At 38.7% G+C, this 26,745-nt stretch overlaps 1 protein-coding gene across 1 annotated transcript in view; it reads left to right on the forward strand.

Annotated features, from left to right (window-relative positions):
* Positions 1–26,745, forward strand: part of STK39 (serine/threonine kinase 39) — a 152,236-nt gene that overhangs the window by 80,131 nt on the left and 45,360 nt on the right. The window contains exons 5-10 of the mRNA XM_060778477.2: positions 1,731–1,786; positions 10,919–11,028; positions 11,122–11,223; positions 12,956–13,089; positions 18,309–18,357; positions 18,453–18,518. Of these exons, the coding sequence (XP_060634460.2) occupies positions 1,731–1,786; positions 10,919–11,028; positions 11,122–11,223; positions 12,956–13,089; positions 18,309–18,357; positions 18,453–18,518 (517 nt within the window). The remainder of the gene's footprint in view (positions 1–1,730; positions 1,787–10,918; positions 11,029–11,121; positions 11,224–12,955; positions 13,090–18,308; positions 18,358–18,452; positions 18,519–26,745) is intronic.

The following is a 26,745-nucleotide window of genomic DNA, read 5'->3' on the forward strand; positions in this document are numbered from 1 at the left end:
TGCCGCCTGGTAGCCATGTTTTCAACAACTTTTACCTCACAACTTATTCCTAAATTAAACTTAAGGCACTCGATTAGTTGTTACACGAATCCCGTCGTCTGCCACCAAAATTATGTGAGGAAGTATTAATCTTCTTTAATGCCACTAATATTCCGTGAGGAACCTTCTTTTAGATATCAATTAAACTGCCACCAATATGTTTAGAGACGCTGGTTTATGTCTCTGTTTATCTTTAGTTGTGTTGTGAGGTGACTTTGGTAGTGTGGAATGCACCAAGCATAAAAGCAATGGAGGAGGCAGGTTTGAAATATAAAGAGAATAAGTTTTATTGTTAACAGAACGTAATTGTTGCAGTTTTGAGAATTTGAACTTGGCACAAGGCTTGATGTTACAAAATGGCTGGTTTGAGATACATTCAGGCTTCTGATGTTACAATTCTACAAACTCCTTCTTTAGTGAAGTGCTTATACTACTTCAGAGTTCCCTATTGTGAATGTCCACACTGTTTGCCCTATACTCGGAACTTACTGGCGATCCTTAAAACCCCCTCTGTTAGATTCTTTTAACCTAAGCAATCTAACAAGGTAGCACCTTCAGCTCTCTTGCTGAAGAAATATTCACAAATTCTAAGAACTACTGAATTCTCACAGCTTCACAACCCAGAGCCCTAATTGACTCTGAACCTCTTCCCCGGGTCTCATCCACCGGACTAAACTACTTTTCCCAGAGTCCTTTCTTGACTCTGCTATTTCCCAGAGCCCTTAACTGGCTCTGCTCTTCTCCTCAGGGTCTCTTCCTCCTGACTGAAGCTTAACTGCCACTTTCAAACCTTTTTCTCCTTAAGATCCGCCCACCTCTTCTGAGGCTTTGTTACCATGGCAACCTATCTCTCTCAGCTAGGCCCTGGCAACAAATGTAATACATAAATACAGATTCAAACACATTATAGATAACACTTTATAATAAACATTATAAATACAGTTTAAACACATTATAAATAACACTTTATAATAAACACATCTCTACAGGCCTAATGTCCTAATTTGAAGAAAAGTAAACACTTGCATATTTTCCTCAAAATCTCAACATTTTTTTAGAGAGACAGCATGGCATAGTGGTTTCAGTGGCAGACCACGATACTGGAAAACCAGAGTTCAACTCCCCTCTCAACCATGGAAATCCAATGGATGACCTTGGGGAAGTCATACACACTTTTAGCTGAGAGGAAATCAATGACACACACCCTTGCTAAGAAAGTCTCTTGATAGTTTTGCCTTAGTGTCACCCTAAATTGGAAATTATGTCAGGGCACAAAGCAAGAGCAACAACAGTTTTTTTTTAGTCATACATATTTTAAAATGGCATATTATTGTGTGTGTGGTTTATTTCACAAAAATATTTTCTAAACCCTTGAATTCTTGAAGTGATTTAGGTTATTTTCTTAAAGTGAATCTTGGGGGGTTCATGAAAAACTAAAGACTGTTAAATCCAAGACAATTCTTTTTTCACCCTCAGATTTGTAAGGAAGCTCTGTGCTATAATCTGTAGCTCTGCAAGGCATTTTAGCTCCAAATGTAATCCAAGTATCAATGTTCAGTGAGCAAAATAATCATCATTTTGAGTAGTTTTTAATTTATCCTTCCTTGTGTTTCTCAACCAACCCTCAAGGGTGTGATCGTATCTTCCTTCAACTTGAATTAAATGCTTTCCTATTTGTGTTCATTTTATAGGGATTTAAAAGCTGGTAATATTCTTCTGGGTGAAGATGGCTCTGTACAAATAGCAGGTAATAATGATTATCATCAACGCTTTGAAATGTGCATGGAGAAACCTGAAATGTGCAAAAAGATCCAATTAAAATTTTTTAAAGGTTGAAGTTAATCAGAGTTCAGAACAAGGTGTTCACTGGATGACAAACCACAAACTGAAGAATTCAGTGTACTTTGTAAAATATTTTGGTTAACCTTGCAAGGCGTATAGGATTATGCAGGAGTTATAGCTGAGGGAGTGAGCTGGCAATGAACTTAGTTGAAGGCTTTAGAAAATCCGCTTCCTCCTCCTCCTCCTGCTTGCCATGTGAGCACTTTAGTGACCTTACAGGTGCATCAGAATGTTCACTGCAAAAATATAGTGAAATACTTTTTAATTATCAGAATTCTATTTAAAATCAAATTATTGGGGGCTGTGACAGGTTCCAAATAGTGTGCGGGTCTTCCCTCCTGTGCATCCCTTTTCTGTGGGTCTTCCCTCCTGTGCATCCCTTAAAACTGGTCCAAAGGTTTTTTCCTGGATTGAGAACACACAGCTGAACACACAGCATTGGAAACTACATCCTTATTCCTTGTTCCAGCACAAAAGTGGATAACCTTTCTGGCCCTAAGGGCTAAATGTGGTGGGTTGGAGAGAGAACTGTATACAAGGGTATGCATATTTATTTATTTTTATTTACCACATTTGTATATCGCCTCTCTCAGCCAGAAGCGACTCATACATCTGCATAAGTTCACATATTTCTGATCCTATTAATATCTGGCACACATGCAGGGAGCAATTTTCAGGGGATCAGAAAGTAGGCACAGAGAGATATGCAGATCTCCCCCCTCCCCCATATCCTATTGGAAAACACATCTTATTTGCATCATAATTTCAGCTGCATCCCCTCCCATCACAACAGTCTTAATAGCAGTGTTTAGACAATGGTACAGAGATAAAGTTTTACTCCATCCCCCTGAACATTTAAAAAAATGCAAAATTGTTCACATTTTTTCAATTTATTTTTTAATTTATGCCAAAAATTATTGTGGAGCATGGGGAAATTTGCAAAGAATCTTTACATCCCTAAGTGGCAGTCATTTTCATGCTGCTGACTACTGAACTGGACTATGGGGGAAAATATGGGGTGAACCCAAGGTTTGGGACCCCTTTCAACCCATTAGGTCCATGTTTGACCTGCAGACCTTAGGTTGCTTATCTGCGCTCTGATGGGAGAAAGGAATTGGATGCTGTTTTTCCTCACCAGTGAGTAACTCTCAGAACTTACGGGAAATGTTTTCTCCTGACAAGCCATGACCATTCAATTTTACATCTCTTTGCTGTATTACCTGATAAAAGTGTGCCAAACTAATTCAGTATGGCTTCCAATCCATTGTATGTTCTGTGTCTTGTGATGAAGGAAGATAGCATACACACTAACACACACACACATTTTACACTTACACTTGGCACAGACTTTGGACTTGAATTATTTCACTTGGCAAAGCTGTGTTCCGTGACTTGTTTAAATCCAGGTACATAGCTGTGTGTGTAATTTTGTTCTGCAAGACAGGCAGAGCGGTAAGGAATTTGGCCAACGACTGAAACTCCACCTCTGGAACAACAGAAGTTGGCTTCCATTGCATTCCCCTCATGCACTAAGCCTTCACCAGGTGTTGTTCTGCAGCTCAAAAGATTATTATAGTATTAAAAGCTTGGAGCAGTTTTGTTCTTTTGTGGTGCATGCATATGGGGAGGGGAAGAGATTGTGTTTGGTTGAAAGAAAACTGAGATTTTCTACGGAAGCTAAAATTCACACCCAGTATTGGCATGTGACCTGGAATTACTTTTAACAATGCCATTTTTAGGTGGAGAAGCATCTTCCTTTACTACTTTCCCCTCTTATCACAGGGCTGAAAAACTTGAAATACATGTGGTGTTCAAGCCAGGTGAGTCCTAGTTTGAACAATATCTTGGCTGAAACCATAATGTGGTCAAGGTTTTTAGTCCACACCCATAGCCCCTTTGCAGCAAGAACAGTAACAGCAAGGGCCTTTAATAAATAATAGTTTCCTGTTTGACCAAAGTGAGAAAAATCAATTTCAGACTAAGGCAGAAGATTGAATCATAGTTGCTTTAATATTATGGCTTGCTTTGAAGTTGATACCTAGGGTTTTCCACAGCAAAGCATGAATATTTCTAGAAAGGTAGCTAAGATTATTTGTTGCAGCAAAAAACCCCCCAAAAACCAAAATATTGTGGTGTACTTTGAAGATTAACATATCTGTAGCTGTGGAGGGCAATGAAACAAAATGCCACCAATAATAGTTGTGCAAAAGTAATCCGGGTAGCACAATGGGTTAAACCTTTGTGCCGGCAAGAGTGAAGACAGGCAGGTTGGAAGTTCGAATCTGGGGAGAGTGCAGATGAGCTCCCTCTATCAGCTCCAGCTCCCCATGCAGGGACATGAGAAAAGCCTCCCACAAGGATGATAAAACATCAAAACATCCGGGTGTCCCCTGGCCAGCGTCCTTGTAGACAGCAATTCTCTCACACCAGAAGCAACTTGCAGTTTCTCAAGTCGCTCCTGACATGAAAAAAAATCATGATAGACAACTGATGTGTTAGTTAAAACTCGCTTCCCACTGAGGTAAGATCGGCTCCGTCCCTCCTGTCATTTTGGAAGAAATTGAAGTTGTGGTTCTGGGACCAGGCTTTTGGACAACAGACATAGATAATAGGCCTGGGTAACAACGGAAAAATTTGTTTCTAAAATCGATTCGTTTTTTGGGGTTTTTTGCGTTTCGATATTTAAAAGAATTCCGAAATTTTCCTTAAAAAAAGTTCGATATTTACGAAATTTCGTAAATGGTAAAAAAATTACAAAACAATAACGAAACAATAACGAATCGATTCGTTAATGGCGGCCGCGATCTCGCAATATGCTAAAAAAACTTCTGAAGCTTCCCTCTCCCTCTGTTGTTGACTGTTGGTGTGATATTATAATTTTTTTTCACTAATTAAACAAAAAACAACTATAAAACTTGCCCCAGACATGCGGAAATAATAACGAAACGACCTCAAACCAATAACGAAACGAATACATAACGAAATACGAAGCATTTACGAAACGAAATGAAAAATTCGTTTCGTTTTTAAGTTGCTCCAGAATGGTTCGTTATCGCTTCGTTAACAAAAAAAAATATGAATTTTTAACGAATTACGAATTAACGAAACGAAACCGCCCAGCCCTAATAGATAACACTTTGGACATGGAATTGGATATAGAATTGACTGGAATGATGATACGGCTCTTAATACTGTTTTAATGAATGTTTTACTTATTGTTTTAATTGTTATTATATTGCTCTGTTATATGTAGCGGCATCGAATTGCTGCCAAATGTAAGCCTTCCTGAGTCCCCCTTCAGGGGTTGAGAAGGAACGGGATAGAAATACAGGAAATAAATGAGTAAATAAAAAAATGAGGAAATTAAATTCTTGGGACTCAAATACAATATTTAAACATAGCTAGTTTTGAACTGATGGTGACTCCATCTCAAATTGTCTATCACTCTCTTGTCAGAAAAAGTGTGTTTAATAGCAGAGATGCATCACGATCTGGTATATGACTATATTCCATTCCTCAAATCCCAAACTCTTTGATTCTTTTTTTCTTCTCTTCTCACAATGTGTTATTGTATTACTTAGACCATTAATATGTAAGCCACTAACTGAGAGGACTTGGTTTAGGAAGACAGACAGCAGCTACTTAAATGACCATCATCTTGTTTCAAGTACTAGTGAGCTTGAGCCAGTTGAAATGATTCCATAAACAGAATATTTCATTAGTGGCATCTCAAAAAGGGCAGATGCTGATAAAGACTCGCTGCCTCCAGTGAAAAATGAGTTGTGTTCATCCAGTCCACATCTCACAAAGGGCTTTTTGATCAAGCAGCTCTTTATCTGTTGGTCGGGTTGCATTTTCTTCCTTCATAGTCGTAGGCCTGAAATTCCTCTGCTCTCCTACAGTTTCAGTTATCTTCCCAGACTTCCTGATAAGAATCTCTCTGGAGAAATCAAGACAATTCAGACAAAAAGAAAAAAGAGAGTGAGAGAGGCATGCAGAGTCTTTGATGAGATGTAGCTCAAAAAACACTTTCGGGAAAAAATATATAAACGAGCTTCTTTGGTTAAATCTGGCTTCTCCCTCCAAATACAGTAATTAGGGGAGACAAATTCATGCTGAGGTGCAGAGCTGATTAGACATTTTTAGTTTTTACAGCAAGATGGAATTGTAGCACAAGTTTGTTTTTTTCATAAGAAACCTCTTTTCAATAGTATTGTTAAACTTTGTGTTAGTGCACTGCTTGGATGGCCCCCTCTATGGTTTATTATGATATCCAAACCTGGCAGAATCCATCTCTCTAGCTTTGCATCTTTGTTGGTAAGGTAGAGAAATATTCTTGCCATGTGTTTCTTCTTTGGCTAAATGTGAAAAAAGACAAAGCATTGCCTGCCATGCGTATCACATTGAGACCTGAATCCTACTGGTATGGTAGAGTAGGCTTGTTCAATGAATGGTATTTACATAAATGTTAACTCACCATTTAACAATGTTTGGGAGTAGCCAACAAGATTCTAGTCTAAGTATATCACAGGCTAAAGGTATCATGCCTGTAACAGGAATAATCAGCAACTGTGTATCGAGACACTGATCTTCTCAGATAAACTGGAGTTTTTATGGAATACTGGGACACATCTATACTGACCATGTAACAACAACAACTACTACTACTACTACTACTACTTCAACAACACAGCATTGCATAGGCAGTTCCTTGACAAAATTGAAGGAAAGGTTGATAAGGAGAAGACCTGGCTATGGCTCACAAATGGAACCCTGAAGAAGGAGACAGAAGGCCTGATTCTTGCAAGCCATCAGAACCAATGCCATTAAGGCCAGGATTGAAAAATTAGCTGATGACCCAAAATGCAGACTGTGCAAGGAAGCTGATGAAACCATTGATCATATCCTCAGCTGCTGCAAGAAAATCACACAAACTACAAACAGAGGCACAACTCTGTGGCCCAAATGATTCATTGGAACTTATGTCACAGGTACCACCTCCCAGTAGTAAATAATTGGTGGGATCATAAACCTGCAAAGGTAGTGGAAAATAAATGCGCAAAGATACTGTGGGCCTTTTGAACCCAGACTGACAAAGGTTTGGAACACAATACACCAAACATCACAATTGTGGAAAAGAAAGAAGTTTGGATTATTGATGTCGCCATACCAGGTGACAGTTGCTTTGAGGAAAAACAACAGGAAAAACTCAGCTGCTATCAAGACCTCAAAATCAAACTGCAAAGGCTCTGGCATAAACCAGTACAGGTGGTCCCAGTGGTCATCAGCACACTGGGTGCTGTGCCAAAAGATCTCAGCCGGCATTTGGAAACAATAAACATTGACAAAATCACAATCTGTCAACTGCAAAAGGCCACCTTACCTGGATCTGCGTGCATCATTCGAAAATACATCACACAGTCATAGACGCTTGGGAAGTGTTCGACTTGTGATTTTGTGATACAAAATCCAGCATATATATCTCGTTTACTGTGACATACTGTGCTTTTGTGTCAGTAAAATAATAACTTTATTTTTCTACCCTGCCTCCATCATTTCTCCGAAGGGACTCTGGGCAGCTTACACGGGGACAAGCCTGAATTCATCAAGGCTAAAATATGACATAACAAAATTAATAAAAACATTTTCAAATAATATAAAAACAACCACACATAACAGAGTATAAAACAATCATTGAACAAACCACCAATGGTCTGAGTAGTGCACAGCACTAAGGTGGAAGGGCTATGGGTCCGATCTGTGGGGGCCAAATGCTGCATGGAATTGATTCAGGATAATGCAGGAAAAGGTAATTTTAACATGGTCTTATTTTATGTTAACCACAGTTAGAGTATATTTATTTATTTATTTATTTATTAGATGCACTTATTGACCGCCATTCTCAGCCCTTACGGGCGACTCATGGCGGTGTACAGTACACATAAAGACAGTTACAGAGGCCAGTATCAACAACATATGACTATACAACAAATACAAACTACATAAAAATCCGCTTCGTCTCTTAGTAGAATCATAGCCAGTCTCATTTTCCTTATACCATTCCAGTTCTCATTACCGAAATCTGACCCAAAATTGGGTCTGAGTAAACAGTTGGGCCAGAACCAGGATGGAATTGACTTCAACTGTTTTCATTTCCATCCCATGTTTTCTGGGCATGGATTGTCTGGGGACTCAGGATGACACTTACCATCTTGTCCTCTCCTATTCTCCGTATTGTGGCAGTTGGATATGGGTCCTACTCTCCCTTGTCACCCTGGCGAAAGCCGACCAGTAGGATCCATATGAAGGCCAGAAGTTGCCATGACATGGAAGATGGAAGTTGATGGCAGGGGTGGCTATCTAATGGTGTCACTGACTGCACAAGATTCACTCCTGCCTCCGCAACAGCTTGGGTGTGTGTGTGTGTGTATGTGTATGGCTGTGTGAACCATCCCACAGCTGATCTGGCATATTTCACACTGGATCGGTCTGGGATAGTGAGTCAGTGTAGACCTGCTCCAGGTTTATTTTGATGTTAACTGTGTTTCAAAAATCCTGTCTTAATTGATAGTGACATGGTGTTAACATTGAGTCAATATTTCTGGTTATAAGCATGGATTGAGATCATGCCTCTCATGTCACATTGAGTTCTACAGATATTTGGGATGTCATTGAAACACAACACAACCACAAGAGTGATTCCTTGCTCTTTAATCTTGGAACAAGAATGGAGGAAAATCCTAGTAGTTTATTAACAAGTTGAAATGTATTCAGAGAAGAGCAAGAAAAATAATTAAAGATGTGGAAGTCATACCTTATGAAGAATGGTTGAGGTTGCTGGGTATGTTTAGCTTGGAGAAGAGGAGATAGAGACAACATGATCACTATATTTAAATATCGAAAGGGATATAATTTAGAAGATGGTGCCAGCTTGTTTTCTGCTGCTCGAGAGACTAGAACGCAAAGCAATTGATTCCAATTGCAAGAAAATAGATTCCACTGAAATATTAGGAAGACTTTTTCACTGTAAGATTAATCTGGTTGCTTCAGTGGATAGTGGATCCTCAGCCTTTGGAGGTCTTTAAACACCTCCAAAATTTTAAGAGTACTTTAGATAGATATTTCTAAATGGTGGTTCCTTCCAACTCTGAAATTCTACAGTTCTAAGACCCTTACCAAATTTTAGTTTGGGAGATGATGCTAGGAAAGTGCGAATTAAAAAGGAAATGAGTTTAAATATTTCTGACTGGCTCATTGTATCAAAAGGCTTCTTCCTCTCGCATGACTTGGGGACTCTTAGGAAAGACATGTTTTGTTCCATTGTATTGTGGATGCCAGCTTCATGGCCAAAGATGCCTGTAGCTTTAAAAAAGACACAATAAAGAGCTTTGCATCACAAATCCTCTTTGAATATAGGTAATACGTTCAATTAATTTTAAAGATAATTGCCTTTGTAAAGTATTTAACATTTGCTGGCTTGAAGCAGCGCTTGTGTCAGGATGAAAAGCTTGCTGTGAAGAATGGCTTTATTATTTCCTTGCCTCAAATTTAACAGCAGGATGCATTTGAGATACACAGCTCATATTTAATGGGTCTTAATGAAGAGCTTAGAAACTTCAGGCCTTGTAACTCCAAAGTACATTTTAAATATTAGTGCGCTTAACTATTTTTTCTGTCTGAGTATTTGGTTTTAAAAAATGGCTGTGCTCTTCCAAATATCGCTTCCTGCCTTTTGCATCATTCCCTCCACAACCACATGTTTTTGATTCTGCTTCATGCTCCTGATGAAGTGGACTCTGATCCACACAAGCATAATAAATCTATTGGTCTTTAAAGTGCACCATAAGACTGTTATTTTTGCTGCCAAAAACAATCGTTTCATTTTCCTGCCTGTTGGCTCCCTTCCCATAAGCTCCTGTCTGGCTGTTTATTTATTTACGTGCTGCTGTGGCCCAGTCTGTGTATATGTATTTTATGTATGTATATATGTATGTATATATTTGCATATATGTGTGTTTGTGTATATATATATGGTTTTGTGCATGTGTTGTATTTATTTGTTTGGGGTTTTTTTTTGCTTTTTAAGTCTCTTCCGCTGTGTTTTGCAATGTTTTTATGAGTGATGGTCACTTGTTGGCCTGATATGTGTATTGTGTCCAAATTTGGTGTCAATTCATCCAGTGGTTTTTGAGTTGTGCTAATCCCACAAATGAACATTACATTTTTATTTATTTAGATTTGTATCCCACCTTTCTCTACCCCGAAGGGCACTCAAGACAGCTATACATATGGCAACTATTCAATGCCTTTGGACAACAAATACTTAGAATACACTTAAGTTAAAGATTAAAATTAAATGCACCTTTAAACATATAAAACATTGAAATATATAAAACATTGTTCTAGAAATAGTCTGTATAGTATAGTCTGTATCCAGACTATAGTATAGTCTGTATAGTCTGTATCCAGCTGGGCTAGAGTCTTCTTAATTGCCTCTTGATTTGCAGAATCTGTTGCTACACTTGATTTACCACACTTGACTTTGTAATCCATTTCTCCCTCTTCTCTCATGAGAACTGACTGTCTTCCTCTGATCTTGGAAGTTCATAAGTCACTCAAAGCAGAAAATAAAGCCGTGTAAGCTACTCCTTTTTGATCCAGCTGTGTTGAAACTTTGATGCAAGCTGGTCTAAAAATAACACCCTTTAAATTCTTAGTGGAGCATGTAAAATACTGACCCAAAATGCTGCTTTGAATGAAATAGCCCTTTTGTTTTATGTCTATGGGTATCTTGTGTTTGAATACATAAGGGCAAATATTGCTTCAGGGTGTTATTCAGAAGCAAGAGAGGTGTCTTATGATTTGTAACACCTCTGTAAACCATACAAAGTCACACCTGCTGAGAAAACAGGGGCTTCGCTGTCGCATTTAAACAGAAACATCATTCTTTAAAAATACAGAAGCAAAATTAAAATAGCATGGCTACCTCATTATAGCAATTTGGAATTAAGAGGATTTCTCTCTTTTCTATTCCTAGATTTTGGTGTTAGTGCATTTTTAGCCACGGGAGGGGATGTGACTCGTAACAAAGTAAGAAAGACTTTTGTTGGCACTCCATGTTGGATGGCACCTGAGGTCATGGAACAGGTACGTATACTGTTTAACACATCCTTTGTGACACCTGGAATTAAGCATTCAATTGCTCATTTAACTCCTCTCTTCTGTGTTTTCCTACAACAGGTGAGAGGCTATGACTTCAAGGCTGACATTTGGAGCTTTGGAATAACTGCCATTGAATTAGCCACAGGAGCTGCACCTTACCACAAATACCCTCCAATGAAAGTAATTACCATTTGAAAATAATTGTGCAGCCTCTTTTTTGTGTATATATAGTTTAAAGTCCCCTAGGTTCTAGAATATGGATCTGCAGCAAAAAGTTGTGGTGCGTTATCACCCCATAACAGTAGTAGTTTTGTTTTGGACAGGTTTGAGAATCATATCCAATAGTTAGGGATGATGGAAGATTTCCAACCCTTCTGTAGCTCATTGGGATTGCTATGTCTAACTACTTGGGGGAGATCTTCTGGCCTTCTGTGTGTCTCCAGTGTTTACCTGAGCAGGCAGATACTTCCCTGTTCTTTCTCAGAGGTCATGTTTGTGGCTTTGTTCCAGTCAGCACTCAACCACTTACATGTGCTATTAGAGAGAAGCTTTATTTTATTTGTTATGAGCTCGGTTCACATACAGGTCGAATGTTGTGGCCAAGAGTGGCTGATTTAAACGCGTGAGAAGAGAAGTTAGAGAATGCCTTAACTTGTTTTCTCAAAGCGGTCTGACATGAGCATATGTTCTGAAGAGGAATGCAATCATAACGGGCAACACTGGGCTGTATTAAATCTCTTCTGTGGGTGCGGAAGAGGGATCTTGCCAAACTACCAAATAAAACGCCACCCTTTCTGAGTAAATCTTGATTCTGAAGTATGAGATCTGCATTTCTTGACTGTACAGCATGGCTAGTTATTGTGCACAACTGCCAAACATGCTGATATGTGAACCTGATGTTTGTTTTAACACGGGGGTCACTAATAGTCCACTGAGAACATACACAGAGCACAGAACAATTTTGTGAGAATATTATATCAAAAAATAATGAGTTCTGAGCAATTGCACATGTACATTGGGGGAAAACCTGTTGAACTTTGTATGCAAATTAGTTTCCTACTTTCTTGTTTTATTGTGATATGTTTATTTGGTTTTGTTTTGATGCTATCTTATTGTGTTATGTATTTAACTTTGTGCACCCTGGGCTTGTCCCTTTGTAAGCCGCCCCGAGTCCCTTAGGGGAGATGGAGGTGGGGTATAAAAATAAAGTTGTTGTTGTTGTTATTATTATTACTGATTCATCAAGAGCCTTCTCTTTTAATTTTTCCCCATATTCCTTCCTTTCTCTCTCTTCCCCATCCCCTCTGGTCTGTTGTGCCCTCACCCGTGATACTGTATGGACAGAAAGAGCTGTTTCAGTCCATAGCATTTAGTGTGTGGGACAGACTTGTGAGAATGGCCTCTGGTGCTCGTGGGTGCTTGCATGCATGCATGAATGAATGTGTCCTGTAGGATTGAGGAATATAAACCTTGATGTGGTATCCTGAACAAAGCTGATTTCATCTGATAACATGGTTTGGTCTGGTTAATCTTAGATGGGAGACCACAAGGGGATAATAGGGATCTCTGGGTAGGACTAGAAAAGAATTAGGTCTGAAATATTAAAAAATTGCCAGCCAGAAGTGGAATACATTGGGCCAGTATTCTGATTCAGCATAAGGTAACTTTCCATGCTTCTAGATCTTCCTAGACTTCCCTTTGTAGACAGAAATATAATTAATGCATACTAAGAAAATATTGAAGCTGTGTCTTACAGGGTCCCCTCAGCTTCCCTACTGTAGCATTGTGAAAGTGAGGGAGTGAGGGTATCAACATTTTTGTTTTGGGCAGAATTTCTTGCATGTTTGTTAAAACAGTATTTGACTTTTTTGACTGATAGCATTTTTTCCTTGTCACCTTTTGTTTTAATTAGGTATTAATGCTGACCTTGCAAAATGACCCTCCTACGTTGGAAACGGGTGTAGAAGATAAAGAAATGACAAAAAAGTATGGCAAATCCTTTAGAAAATTAATTTCATTGTGTCTTCAAAAAGACCCTTCTAAAAGGTAGGTTTTTTGAGAAGAAATGTAGAGTATTTTTTGAGAGGAGGGCTAGGTCTGATGAATAGATTTTGCGGAAGTTAGTTAGTTTTCTGGGAATAAAATTTTATTTAGTTTAAAATGAAATCCCATGCCCTCCGGGAGCCATGTTTGGGATCTTCAGTTGACTTAATTTGCTTCATTTTTAGGAAAAGGACACACTTGGCCCTAAAAAGTCCCGTGGCTCCTATATTCCTGAAAACATGGTGAAATTGTGATATGAGGACACCATTTTAGCACATGCACGTGCTCATTCACACTTGATTTTTTTTTTAGTACTAGGGACTACAGTTTTTTTTCCTCTTCAAATGCACATCTTCTGAAGAGGCAATCTGCCTGATATTTAGCTTGGGTTGGCTGAAAAATTATAGAATCATAGCATAATAGAATAACAGAGGTGGAAGAGGCCAAATGGACTATCTAATCCATTCCCATGCCATGCAGGAAAAGCACAATCAAAGCACTCCTGACAGATATCTATCTAGCTTCTGTTTAAAAGATTTCAAGGAAGGAGCCTCTACCACACTCCAAGGCAGAGAGATCCACTACTGAACAAGTCTTACAGCCAGGAAGTTCATCCTAATGTTTTGGTGGAATCTCCTTTCCTGTAATATGAGTCCATTGCTCTGAGTGCTATTCTCCAAGGTAGCAGAAAACAAGCCTGCTCCCTCTTCCTTATGACATCCTTTCACATATTTATACATGGCTACCATGTCTCCTCTCAACCTTCTCTTCTGCAGGCTAAACATGCCCAGCTCTTTAAGATCCTCCTTATAGGGCATGGTCTCCATGCCTTTGATCATTTTAGTTGCCCTCCTCTGGACACCTTCCAGCTTGACAATATCTTTTTTAAGCTGTAGTGCCCAGAATTAGATACAGTATTCCAGGTGAGGTCTAGCTCAAAGCAGAATACAAAGGCACTACAACTTCCCTCGATCTAGACACTATACTCCTTTTGATGCAGCTCAAAATCCCATTGACTTTTTTAGCTACTACACACTGTTGGCTCATGTTTAACTTGTTGTCCATAAAAACTCCAAGATCTCTTTCACAGGGGTTGTTGTCGAGCTAGACGTTACCCATTCTGTATCTTTGCATTTCATTTGTCAATATGCATAGTTAAATACGGTGCTTTTGAGAAGTGTTGATCTCTCCCCCTTGCTTTATTCATGCTTTGTTACTTTATAGTTTGGAATTACACAAGATATCCAGCACTGTGGAGATGAAAAATAGTTTTAACGGGGCATACAAATAAAAGTAAACAAAAGCGAATTCCAGGTGTTTCATTTTTAAAAAATTGAGCGGGGAGGACAGCTGCTGAGGAAAGACCTCCCTCCATCCCAACTACTACTGACAGTGTCCCCAGAGGGAGGGATTAGAAGTCAGTATCTGCTGCACTTTATCCCCTACCCAACTGCCATCCGCCTTTGTTTTGTGTATTTCTGAATTGTAAGATTCAGTGCAGGGAACTACTAAATCAATAAACTGACCATGTAAGCACTATGTAGGCATATGACATTATATAAATCAATTATTCAGCCATACATAGAGACATAACTCAAAGTCTACTTCCTTTATGGGTAAAATAACATTCTTCTCTTGCATTATTATTATTATTATTATTATTATTATTATTATTATTATTATTACTACTACTACTACTACTACTACCACTACTATGTAGATCTCAAAAAAAAAAAAACACATTTTTTCCATTCTTCTGAAATTTGTGTGAAAATTTTGGAAAGTTCAAAAAAATGAACCAAACAAATTTGCCACCCTTCTTTACATTTTAGCCCATTATCTGTAATGTGTAGGGTTTCCTTAGTACATATACAATAGGTTGTCAACAGGTTGTCTGCACATATCCTTTATTGGGATAATTATTTATTATTTATTTTATGTAGATTACTTATACACCACCTTTCTCCCCGTGGGGACTCAAGGCGGCTAACAATCACCCAGTCTGGTCACAGTTTCAAAACGACGCAAATACATTTTTTAAAAACACAGTTTGGGAGCAGCCACCAAAAAGGCCCATGTTCCCACAAAACACACAAAAACCAGGTGGTGAGACAGAGAGAAGGCCCTCCCCAGTTGATTGTAAATGTCTGAATGATCCAGCCACCTCAGTAAGAGGAATGGTGAAAGGAGCCATGCATGTATTTTTATTTATTTGCTTTTCCAGCCTCAACCGAGCAATTATAAAGGTTGGTTGTAAATATAATGCACAAACTAGCCCTTGTGAAATTCTTCAGGACTCTGATTTTCTTCTCTTTGACTCTGGGGACTATTTGCATACTGTCTTCCATGTCTTTGCTCTTTTTAGTGTCTCCTATTAACTCACAATCCCCTGGGCACAAGCTTTAAGCAAAGGTCTGCCATTTGGCAGCAGATAAAAATGTGTGCCGTTATTTAGTCTGCAATGCTCTAGAGAACCCATTTTTATTAAACTGTAAAACTGTACCACTGCTTTTGGTGGTTGGAATAAAATGAAGCTGATCAGCAATTATCTTTCGGGAAACACTGTAAAAACTAGTTATCCTTTGAAAAAAATTAGTGCAGCTTGTAATACATAATTTTTTTATTTTATTACATGGTCATTTCTATAGCTTGCAGAAAAGCATAATGAATACATGTCTGGCTGTATATCTTGGTAAACTGGATGAAGTTATTTTCAGTCTTATTTTAAAGACCCAACAGCCCACAAATATGTCATCCCTTGTGGTGAAATGGCCCAGTTTTATTTAGATTAGTAGCACTATTAAAAACAGGGCTTCTTTCATGTTCCTGGCCCTCTTCAACAACTTCATACAAAGTGGGATCGATAGTCTTTGTGCAGACACTAGTTAGATTGTTCCTGTTCTAGAACCTGGGCGTTCCTTCCCTGCCTGGTGCCAAAATTTATTATTTATTTATTTATTTATAACCCGCCCTTCTCAACCCCCAAGGGGGGTGTGTGTCTCAGAGCAGCTTACACTGGCAACAATTCGATGCCACAATGTACAAACAAATATAACAATAAAACAACAATTTAAACGATAAATAAAACAGTAGGTTAAAAACAATTTAAAGCATTACTATCAAGCCGTATAGCCATTTCCAGTCCAGTTCAACCTCCAAAGTGCTGTCATGCCTGCTGTCCAAAAGCCTGGTTCCAGAACCATAATTTCAGTTTTTTCCTAAAACCTCTAATTTCGCTTGGGGGTCACCACTAAGAAGGTCCTGTCCCTTGTCCCTGCCAGACACGTTTGAGAAGCTGGCGGGACTGAGAGCAGGGCCTCGCCGGACGATCTTAGACTACGAGGCACAACGTAGAGGGAAATACATTCAGACAAGTAAGCTGGGCCGGAACCGTATAGGGCTTTATAGGCCAAGACCAGCACTTTAAATTCTTCTCGGAAGTGGACCGGCAGCTAGTGGAGCTGGCACAACAGGGGGGTGGTATGCTCCCTGTATGTCATCCAGTGAGTAATCTGGTTGCTGCACGTTGGACTAGTTTAAGTTTCCGAGCAGTGTTCAAAGGCAACCCCATGTAGGATGCATTGTGGTGTTGTCCTCAGTGGCTCCATCTTATTCATATTGCTTTAGGTACAGAACAGTTTGAAAGAATAATAGTTGAAGGTCAAACTAGCCCTGTGTCAAAGTGAAATGTTTGTACTGTGAAGTGATTTTTTCCCAAGAAGTTTCACCTGTACTGGATTGGGAAAAGCCATACATGCTTCTAGGTCCAGTTGCTACCTACAATCAGATCTGTGGCTACTTCCAAATAAGGCTTTTATCCTACAATTGTCTTTTCTTATTCACAAAGGTCTAGAACAGTGGTTCTCAACCTCCAGGTCTCCAGATGTTTTGGCCTACAACTCCCAGAAATCCCAGCCAGTTTACCAGGTGTTAGGATTTCTGGGGGTTGAAGGCCAAAACATCTGGGGACCCACAGGTTGAGAACTAAAGGTCTAGAAAACATAATGCCCTGAATCCTATGATAGTCTGAACTAGAGGAAACGCTTCAAATCAATCAGATTTACCTAAGTGTTTATTCACCATTAAACAATTGATTTATTGAGTCTACTCTAGTTGAGGATTAACAAATAAGATTTATATTCTTATCTTGTTTGTAGCTCCCCAAAACTGTGCTGCCACTGCTTCTTTCCTATTTCTTACCTTGAGTGACCTGTTTGGAAGGAGATGGCAAAAGAGTTGCTAAGACTTAGGGGAATTAAGAAGTCCTGTTTGGAAAGACCATTAAAGCATCCTTAAAAACATCTGAAGTCTTCTAAAAGAAGGCATCACTGCCCTTTAAGCTCATTCTACAGTATTTGTCTTCTCTGTGTCTGCAGAGAAGCTACCAATTGATTTGGATTGGATTGTGTGAAGCAACTTGGATTTCTAGGTTTCAATGTGAACAATGTGAAGTTAACCATATAAAGTTTATTAGTTGCTTGACACCATCTTTAAATGGTTCAGAGCCCTGTGTCGTGTCCTATTCCTTCTGTACATATTGCTTGTGAAGAATTTTGTGTTTCTGCCTTTGACAATGTGCTGAAGGTATTTCCCCATACTTCCCCAATAACAACTTGCCAAACCATTTAAAATTTTAAAATATGGTAAGATAGTAGAGCCTGTGCAGGCTTGGGTGAGATTTGGAGATAATGATTCATTGGGTCGCCATATGGTGAAGACAACTTGACACAGTAGTTTACAACAGCAACAAGATAGTTTCAGTATACAAAATAATTCTCAAAATAAAACTCCAAAAATTGATTGTACTTTCCTACTTGAAACAATACATTTGTGCTAGTTTCCAGATCATATTTTGGCTTTCTTCCAGTGAGCAATTTTGCACATTTTACGTAAAGACTGATGCATATGTAGTTGCAACAAGTAAACTGAATCTGCTTTTGGCATTTGAAATTTAAACTAGAAAACATGTGGCCATATTATTTTAATTCCATATGTTAATAAAAGTTTGTTTTTTTAAGGAGTTGTGTGATATTGAAACTACATATGGGTTTTTTCCATTCTAGAAAGTTCTTAAGAAAAATATTCAGCAGAAATACAATATTAACACTTTTTGAAGAAGAGCTACTCAAGCCAGATATATAAATATTAAATGTCCGAAATTATAGGTATTAGCAGAGGCCTTTTGTGTCTACTTTGTTCTCAATTTCTCATTTATCTTTTAGGCCTACAGCTGCAGAACTTTTAAAATGCAAATTCTTCCAGAAAGCAAAGGTAAAATACTACAAATAAATTTGTTCGGCATTAAAAAGTGAAATTTTCTGCTTCACTGGGATTTAACTTAATTGTAACAATGTTGGTTTTTACAGACTAGAGAATACTTGATTGAAAAACTGCTTACAAAGACTCCTGACATAGCACAAAGAGCAAAAAGGGTAAGGTTCCTCACAGCTTTGTTCCTTAGTGCAAGGCTCTTGAGGCTCTCGGGTAAGTGTGTATTTATTGGCGTAGACTAGTCCTTCTCAAGCTCTCTCAGGTGGTAGACTCCCATTTCCCCCCAATGTGCAAGAGACGTGTATTACATTTGTGTTGTGTTATTATATTCACAAATATTCTAAAAACATGCCATAGACCACTGCTTCTTAAATTGTGGGTCCCGATCCTAACTTTAGCTGAAAATTGGGATTGTGGAATATTTGGCAATAATGAAAGGTTTCTGAAACCTGCACATTTACAGAAATCTATTAGGAACAAACAATGTGCAATGTTTTCACTGGATTCTGCAAAAAATGCTTCAGCTGTACTCCACAAAAAGGAAAATCAGCCTGTTTAGCAAGCCTTGTAAATGCTGGTTTATTATCAGTAAATGTTTGATTTTTATTACTATGGTATATACTTAGGGTTATGTAAATGTTTCTTGGGCAGAAAGGGGTCATGAGTTGAAAAGGTTTAAGAAGACCTGGCATAGACTGGCAGCTGATGGCATGTAGATTGGCATGGTTCATGGTTCATAACCCCTTTGAGTAACACAATGGAGAATAAAGAATTGATTGGCCTTAGCATTGGGATTTATATTATGAGCATATTCACATTCACAATCCAGGATATGAAAATATATGGGATATATTGCCTGCCATGCAAATAATGACCTGAATCCAGGGGTATAATTCAACTCGGTTTTTTTTGCTTCTGCCAGAATTGATGATGATTTCTTCCACTCTAATATGCTCTAAAAACCAGGCTAGAAATCTCAATAATGCTGTGAAGCAGATTTTTTGTATTTTGATATTGATGTGAAACAATTTTATGAATTGACATTCTAGATGAAATGTTGTTTAATTAAAATTGTAAATGAATTAATGAACAGCTATACAGACAAAACTAGGTAAGGGTTATTAGATTTTTTATAAAACTATAAATGTATGTGTGGCTCTATTTTTTGGAAAAAGCCGCATATAATTATTCTAGTATCACAGTGTTTATGTTGCTTGACCTGTGATGATGGAGAGTCATGGTCATTTCTTGAAATAGTGTGCATAGTGAGCTGCCAGCAAATGTTTTCTAGTGTCCCAATTTTGCTATTGCTTTCCCAACTTCTACTATTAGTTTGTTGTTTATTTCAGACACATGAGATGTTCATTCACAAACAGCCACTAGATGGAGGTTGTGGACCAGCTGTTCACTTTCTTAGCAGGCCAAGATAAGCATTCTCATTAAGGGTTTCCTGATTAGGGTAGCAGTTCCTCATCAAATGATTTTCAAATGCTGGCAGACAATTCGCCTATTATCTTTAGTGGATGAACAGAAATGTTTAGTGGCAATAATTAGTCCTTGTTTTTGAAAGCTCTACAGTCTCTCCCCCCCCCCCCTTTGAAATCCAAGGCAAGTGTTTGCATGTATTGGGAAAAAGAAATACCTTAACAAACAGCCTTTGTTCAAAACATTTGAAAAAGACTGCTGCGGTTGTATATGAGCTTCTTATACTGAATTTCTCATTAGTCAAGTTTTTGAAGCCTAGATGTTAAGTATTCAATCTGTGTTCTTTCCTTTCTTTAAACCTGGCAAGACTTTTTCGGTTAGCACAGAGGTGGGCAACTTCCATGATCCTTCATTAATATCTGTATATAACTCCTGCTTACATCATTAACAGAAGAGCCACAGTTTTCCACCCATTTGTAAGCAGGAAAGATTTCATGGACAAGTAAACATGCCTATTGTGTAATATTTCTCTCTTGTTACATATTCTTGAAAAATGTTCATCCTCTTGAAATAAGTTTTTTACTGTGGAAAAAAAGCCATTGGAAACTGGTGAATCCAATAAGAAGCCCTTGGAAGCCCTTTATATTTTAATGAGCTGAGCTTAGATTACTACTTTAAAAAATGGTTCACTGAAGCATTATTCCAGTATAGAAAGTTAAGTCACTAAGTTAGCTATTGTTAATATGTTAGGATTACTGCTAACTTTTGTGCCATTGAAAAACTCAGGGAAATCTCTCTATTTCCCCCCAAGTCGCCAATTCAGGCATTGCACAATAGACATTCTGAGAAAAATGCAAAACAGACTAAAGTAATCACCCCTGATAGCCACCCAGGTAACTTTTCCTCTTCCTGTTGCTCAGATTGGGTCAACACACACACCCATCTATATGTATAGACCAGCAACCTGACGTAAATCCATTGAAAAATAATTATTTACAGTTATGTCCCAAAACAGTGGGACTATTGTAATGGAGAGATTGTGTGCTTCCTGTAAATCATGCCCAGTTCATGGTTTGGCTGCAACATTTTGGTGCAATTGAAACTTCTAAGCACTTTTCAAATGCAGCCTGTTTGTAGAATCTATTGCAGTTTTTCAAACTTGTGATAATAAAAACATGTTGCTACTAACATATATTATGCTTTCAGGCATGTTACAGTTATATTTTTCACCTTTAAGTTTTCTCCCCAAGCTTTTGGCATATAAGATATTAAGATTTTTTTTTCCAGTAATGTTGGGGAATTTCGGAGAAACACTGTCGTGCTTCTTCTTCTCTGTATAAAATGGGTTATCTGTATCTTTTACCCCACTCCAGCCCATCTTTTGCAAGCATATACATTATATACAAGCATATATCAACTATGGGCCCCATGGTGGTGCAGCGGGTTAAACTGCTGAACTGCTGAACTTGCTGACCAAAAGGTCGGCAGTTCAGATCCGGGGAGCAGGGTGAGCTCCCACTGTTAGGCCCAGCTTCTTCCAATCTAGCAGTTTGAAAACATGCAAATGTGAGTAGATCAATTGGTACTGCTTCTGTGGGAAGATAACGGCGCTCCATGCAGCCATGCTGGCCACATGACCTTGGAGATGTCTACGGACAATGCTGGCTTTTCAGCTGAGAAATGGAGATGAGCATCACCCCCCAGAGTTGGACACAACTAGACTTAATGTCAGGGGAAACCTTTACGTTTTTATTAACTGTATATAAATTTTATTATGCCAAGCTGTAGTTCCTGTTCTCATTTTAAGACTGTGCAGCATTTAAAGTTGCTCAACATTGTTTTGAGCTTTTTCTTCTTCATCTTTTTGAAATGCTCCATAGTTTTTGAAGCTGCACACTATTCTATTTTGTGCCTCCCCGCCTGTGTTTTAGGAGAGAGAGAAAACACTTTTAAAGTTGTGCAACTTCAAAGTTTTGTAACATTAAATTTGTGCAACATTGAAAGCTTTGGAGCCTACCATTTTGTTCTCTCGCCCCCATAGTTTTGGAGGAAAACTATGCTGCTTTTTGAGAGTCTGTGAAGCTTTCTTCAGAAAGTTACACAGTTTCCTATCACAGTGGGAAAACTCTTACTTCTGTGGTGTTTTGACACTGCAGGGCGAAAAGCTGATTTTCCCCTGACTTCTCTCAGGAATGGGAAGATCTAGAATTGCCGTCTGTGTATTAGGCTGATTTTTGTGTTTTAGAAAGATTGAAATTTAGTTGGATGTGGATCATAAACTGCAATGTTGAAGGCACAGGTAAGCAACTTGTTTCTAAATGTCAACTATCCTCCTTAAAAGGAAACTCCTCTAAGATTGACTTAAAATCATGAAACATATATTTCTCAGGGGAAAAAAAACATCTGGCAGCAGACCATTCTATGTTATTAGAATGGCAGCAGACCATTCTATGTTATTATATAGATTCGTGGGTTTGTGTAAGTTATTTGGGCTATATGGCCATGTTCCAGAAGCATGTGTTGGAGATTGTAGATATAAATAAATAGAAGCTTTACCACTGTTTCCGAACCAAAATATACCCTGCAGTATAATAATGTGTCACTCGTATTTGTGTAACAATTACAGTAACTTTACTTCAGTTCAAAAGGTCAAGCAGAGCAACAATATATACAGCAGCCTCTCTAAATTCTTACAGAGAACAGAGGGAATAAACAGTCCTTTTAAACAGTGGGTTGTTGTAGGTTTTTCGGGCTATATGGCCATGTTCTAGAGGCATTCTCTCCTGACGTTTCGCCTGCATCTGTGGCAAGCATCCTCAGAGGTAGTGAGATCTGTTGTACACACATCCACCTCTAATGAAGTGGTAAGCAGACTTACTACATTACTGAAATCCAAAAGCAAACCAAACACAAAATAGAGTCCTGAGTTTGCACATGCTCACTACAATCACATCTATAACTCCTCCCACATTAAAGAGGTAAGTCAAACTGGCAAATCAACATACACACAGAATGCAGGCTAACAATCGTATATACATTAACAAACAGTTAGTGGAGGCTTGGAAGGTTGCGATTTCCAACAGATATAACATTGGTCTGTGTGTTTTTATCCTTTTTGTCACTTTGGCTGCTGGTGCTGGGTCACGCTGCTGCTGATGGGTTGCTCTGCTATACCTTTATCTGGTCTTTTTGTTATTAAGCCCACTCGCCCAACAAAGGTTATGGGCTCAGCATGCTTCTGCATAGTTCTTAATGTTCATGCGTAGCTCAATGACATATTTTTCTACCAATGGTTCTCAACCTGTGGATGTTTTGGACTTCAAATCCCAGGAATGCTAACAGGTGGTAAACTGGCTGGGATTTCTGGGAGTAGTAGGCCAAAATACCTGGGACCCACAGGTTGAGAACCACTGGTTTAAAGACTGTGGTTTAACTTCACCTAATATGGGTTGCCACAATGAAAGCCTTGAGATGATCAGAAATATGAAATAATATTAAGTATTTATATTAATCTTAGAGTACAAAAGCCAATTTTCATTTATCCTATGATATATTATGTGAACAAATTAACCACTCGTACTCAACAATATATCTACCAAATTTAGTTCACATAGAGCGAAGCGATTGTTAAAGAGTATTTTCCCACTTTATATTTTAGCACTGAAACAAACAGCAGAGGGCAGCAGTCCATTTATTTTACATATTTAAACCAATATTAATGTTAGGATGTTATAGAAAGACTGATTTTTCTGTTTAAATAAGATAATGTAAATTAAACAAAATTGTCTTGCTAGTGCAAATTATTAGGTACAACTTATTTCTCGTCAGGTTCCCCTCTGTTTTATATTATGGCTTAACCAACAATATCAGTTATTTAAGGTACACTGAGCCACTGTAGTATAGTGGTTTGAGTTTGTTTTTAGTCGTGTCAGTGGCGAATTGGAGTCGCTTCAGGTGTGAAAAAATTGGCTGTCTGTGGAGACTTTGTCCAGATGCCCAGATGTGTTAACATCCTGTGGGGAGATTCTGTCATGTCCCTGCATGGGAAGCTGGAGCTGACAGAGGGGAGCTCATCCCATCTTGTGGATTCGAACCACTGACCTTTAGGTCTTCAGATCAGCAGTTTAGCCGGCACAAGGGTTTAACCCCTTGTGCCACTGTGGCTCACTGTGGTTTGAATGTTGGACTGTGATTCTGGAGACCAGCATTCAAATCCCTGCTTAACCATGGAGACCCACTAGGCAAGTCACATTCTCTCAGCCTTGGAGGAAGACTGTGGCAGCCCTCCTTTGAATATATCTGTGACAGATTCATCTTAGGGTTGGCATAAATTGGAAATGACTTCAAGGCATACTGCAATGAAGAGTAGCAGTAAAATGGTACATAAACAGTAAGATTGCTCTGTAGTCAGTAATTTGCTGAGATGTCCTTTAAAGATTAAGATTTAATATATCAAGTAGTATTTTTGTTTTGCTTGTGCAAAGTGAAATTTGAAATTCCAAGAGAGGTTAATATGGCTTTTGGGGTAAATCTAGCTTTGTTATAAAGCTTCTTCAATGGAAAAGTCACAGGGACTTACTTACATCCGTCACTAGAGGGAGCAATCAGAACAGATAATTGTAGAAACTGCTTTCAGTAGTAAGCATTCCATGAGATCCGATTATCTTTTCAGCCATTTGGAACTTGTTGGTATAGACAGGGAGTTTGAGTTCCCTTATAAGATTACCTTTTTACTTTTTACTCTTGGAGTGATTAATGATGTTTGCACTAAATAAAGTGGAGAGGAAACATTAAGAACATTTTTATTTTTTTCTCGATGGTATGAACAGGAGTGGCTTACCTGCGAAATCCTGCTTGAATGAGTATCGTTTCCTCTGCATACATATAGCATGGTAATGTTACCATAAGGCGCCCGGGACCCGCTCTTCCCAAGGTGACACTTGAGGCATCTGCATATAAATCCCTATTCAGCTAATTGATGATGGTTCCTAAAATATTATTACTTCAACTATGAAAAGCACTAGGGCATCAGATATCAATTCGGTGCAGAAGAGCTGGTTCCCATTATTTTTACATCCTTTTTTGTAAAATAATTTACATTTTTAATTAAACTTGAATGTTTAACCTTGCAACATCTGGCATTTCAATAGTAGAGGTTAAAAAGATGTCTTGCTCACTTTTTCCCAGTAAAGACACTGTATAGGAGCAAACTATTTAATCTGATACCTCTTGTAACATTGTAAGCCACATCTGGATATAATGGATCATTCTCTGGATATAGGCCCCCTGGTGGCACAGTGGGTTAAATCACTGAGCTGCTGAAACTGCTGACCAAAAAGTTGGCAGTTCAAATCCGGGGAGTGGGGTGAGCTCCTGCTGTTAGCCCCAGCTACTGCCAATCTAGCAGTTCGAAAACATGCAAATGTGAGTAGATCAATAGGTACAGTTTTTGTGGGAAAGTAACTGTGCTATGCAGTCATGCCGGCCACATGACCTTGGAGGTGTCTATGGACAACGCCAGCTCTTCGGCTTACAAATGGAGATGAGCACCACTCCCCAGAGTTGGACATGATTAGACTTAATTTCAAGGATAAAACTTTTTATCTCTGGATATTGGAAGGCTTTTCAGTCAGCTGGTAAAAACTGATTGAACTAATGACTCAAAAAGATCAGGAAAATGGAAGGCCTTCATTTTAGCAGTCTCTGCCAGGGAGAGGTAAATGCAGAACTTTAAAATTACAAACCATCTTCATTTTCAATTGATTCTTAAGGTTGTATTATTTACACACAATGGTTGTGGATAAGGATTGATTTAGCAAACGTTGGCCTGGAGTACTTCTCTTTTGAAACAACGACACTTTTTAAATGGCCACAGAAACACTTGTCAACTCTATATCCCCACTTGCTATCTATTGAGTGTTTTTCAGATTTCTGTGTACTTGCAGTAAATTGCAGGATCCCATAATTATAATTATGGTTCCTTTCTCCCCTCTTGCAGCCCTGAAATTGTGGACCGGGTTCTGAGAAGGATGAGTCCTACCACTTGTGCTTTAATTGTCCTTTCTAATTAGAACAATCCAAGGAAAGAGGTGATAAGTGTCTCATTAAAAGATGGTGGAGCAATGATAAAGGAGGCTCTAGTGAGACCTTTGCTGAAAAGAGCTCTGATTAGGTCCCACCAATTTGGCTAATTATGATCAGGTACATGGCTGTAGTTCAGCTTCCCCCTGATCCCACAAGTAATACTGTGAATGTCATTCAGTCTGGTTTTGAAAAGATATACATGCATGGCAAAGGGAATGTATCTTTTGTCTGCCTGAACTGCTCATAGCTTTCAACAACACTTGTCATTATGGTATATTTCCTAAGCAGTTTGGTCAGGATGAAGAATCGAAAACAAAGTATAATCTCCAGTTTTTGGAGGACCAAAAGGTAGTGCTTGTGAACAAGTGCTCTCTACATGCTTCTGCATTTGGGAAGTTACATGATGTAGTGTGTTACATGATGTAGTGTGTTCTCCGTTGCTATACTCTGATCTTACACCATTGTCATTAGCTTTCAGTTTATCCCTAAAGGAGCACGTGGTGGTGCAATGGGTTAAACCCGTGGTTCTTAACCTGTGGGCTGCGGACCACTAGTGGGCCACGAGGATGAAAATCTGATCCGCGAACTGCCTTCCTCTTTATTTATTTATTTTATTTCCACTCCTTTTGTGCCACCTGCCACTCTTTCCCTGTTGTTGACCATGGCATATGTTCTGTATCAGAAACTAGAGATGATGTGATCTAGCCAATGCAATTTTCTGAATCAGCACCCCAAACCAAATCTGAAATTGACCAAAACTGATTTGTAACTTTTTTGGTACTTATGTTGGAGAGTGGTCACAGGTCAAAGTGGTCCCTGGTCAAGTGGGCCATGGTCAAAGTGGGGCCTCGTCAAGTGGTCCCTGGTCAAAAAAAGGTT

This window comes from Anolis sagrei, chromosome 1 (assembly GCF_037176765.1).
Source record: "Anolis sagrei isolate rAnoSag1 chromosome 1, rAnoSag1.mat, whole genome shotgun sequence".
NCBI lineage: Eukaryota > Metazoa > Chordata > Lepidosauria > Squamata > Dactyloidae > Anolis > Anolis sagrei.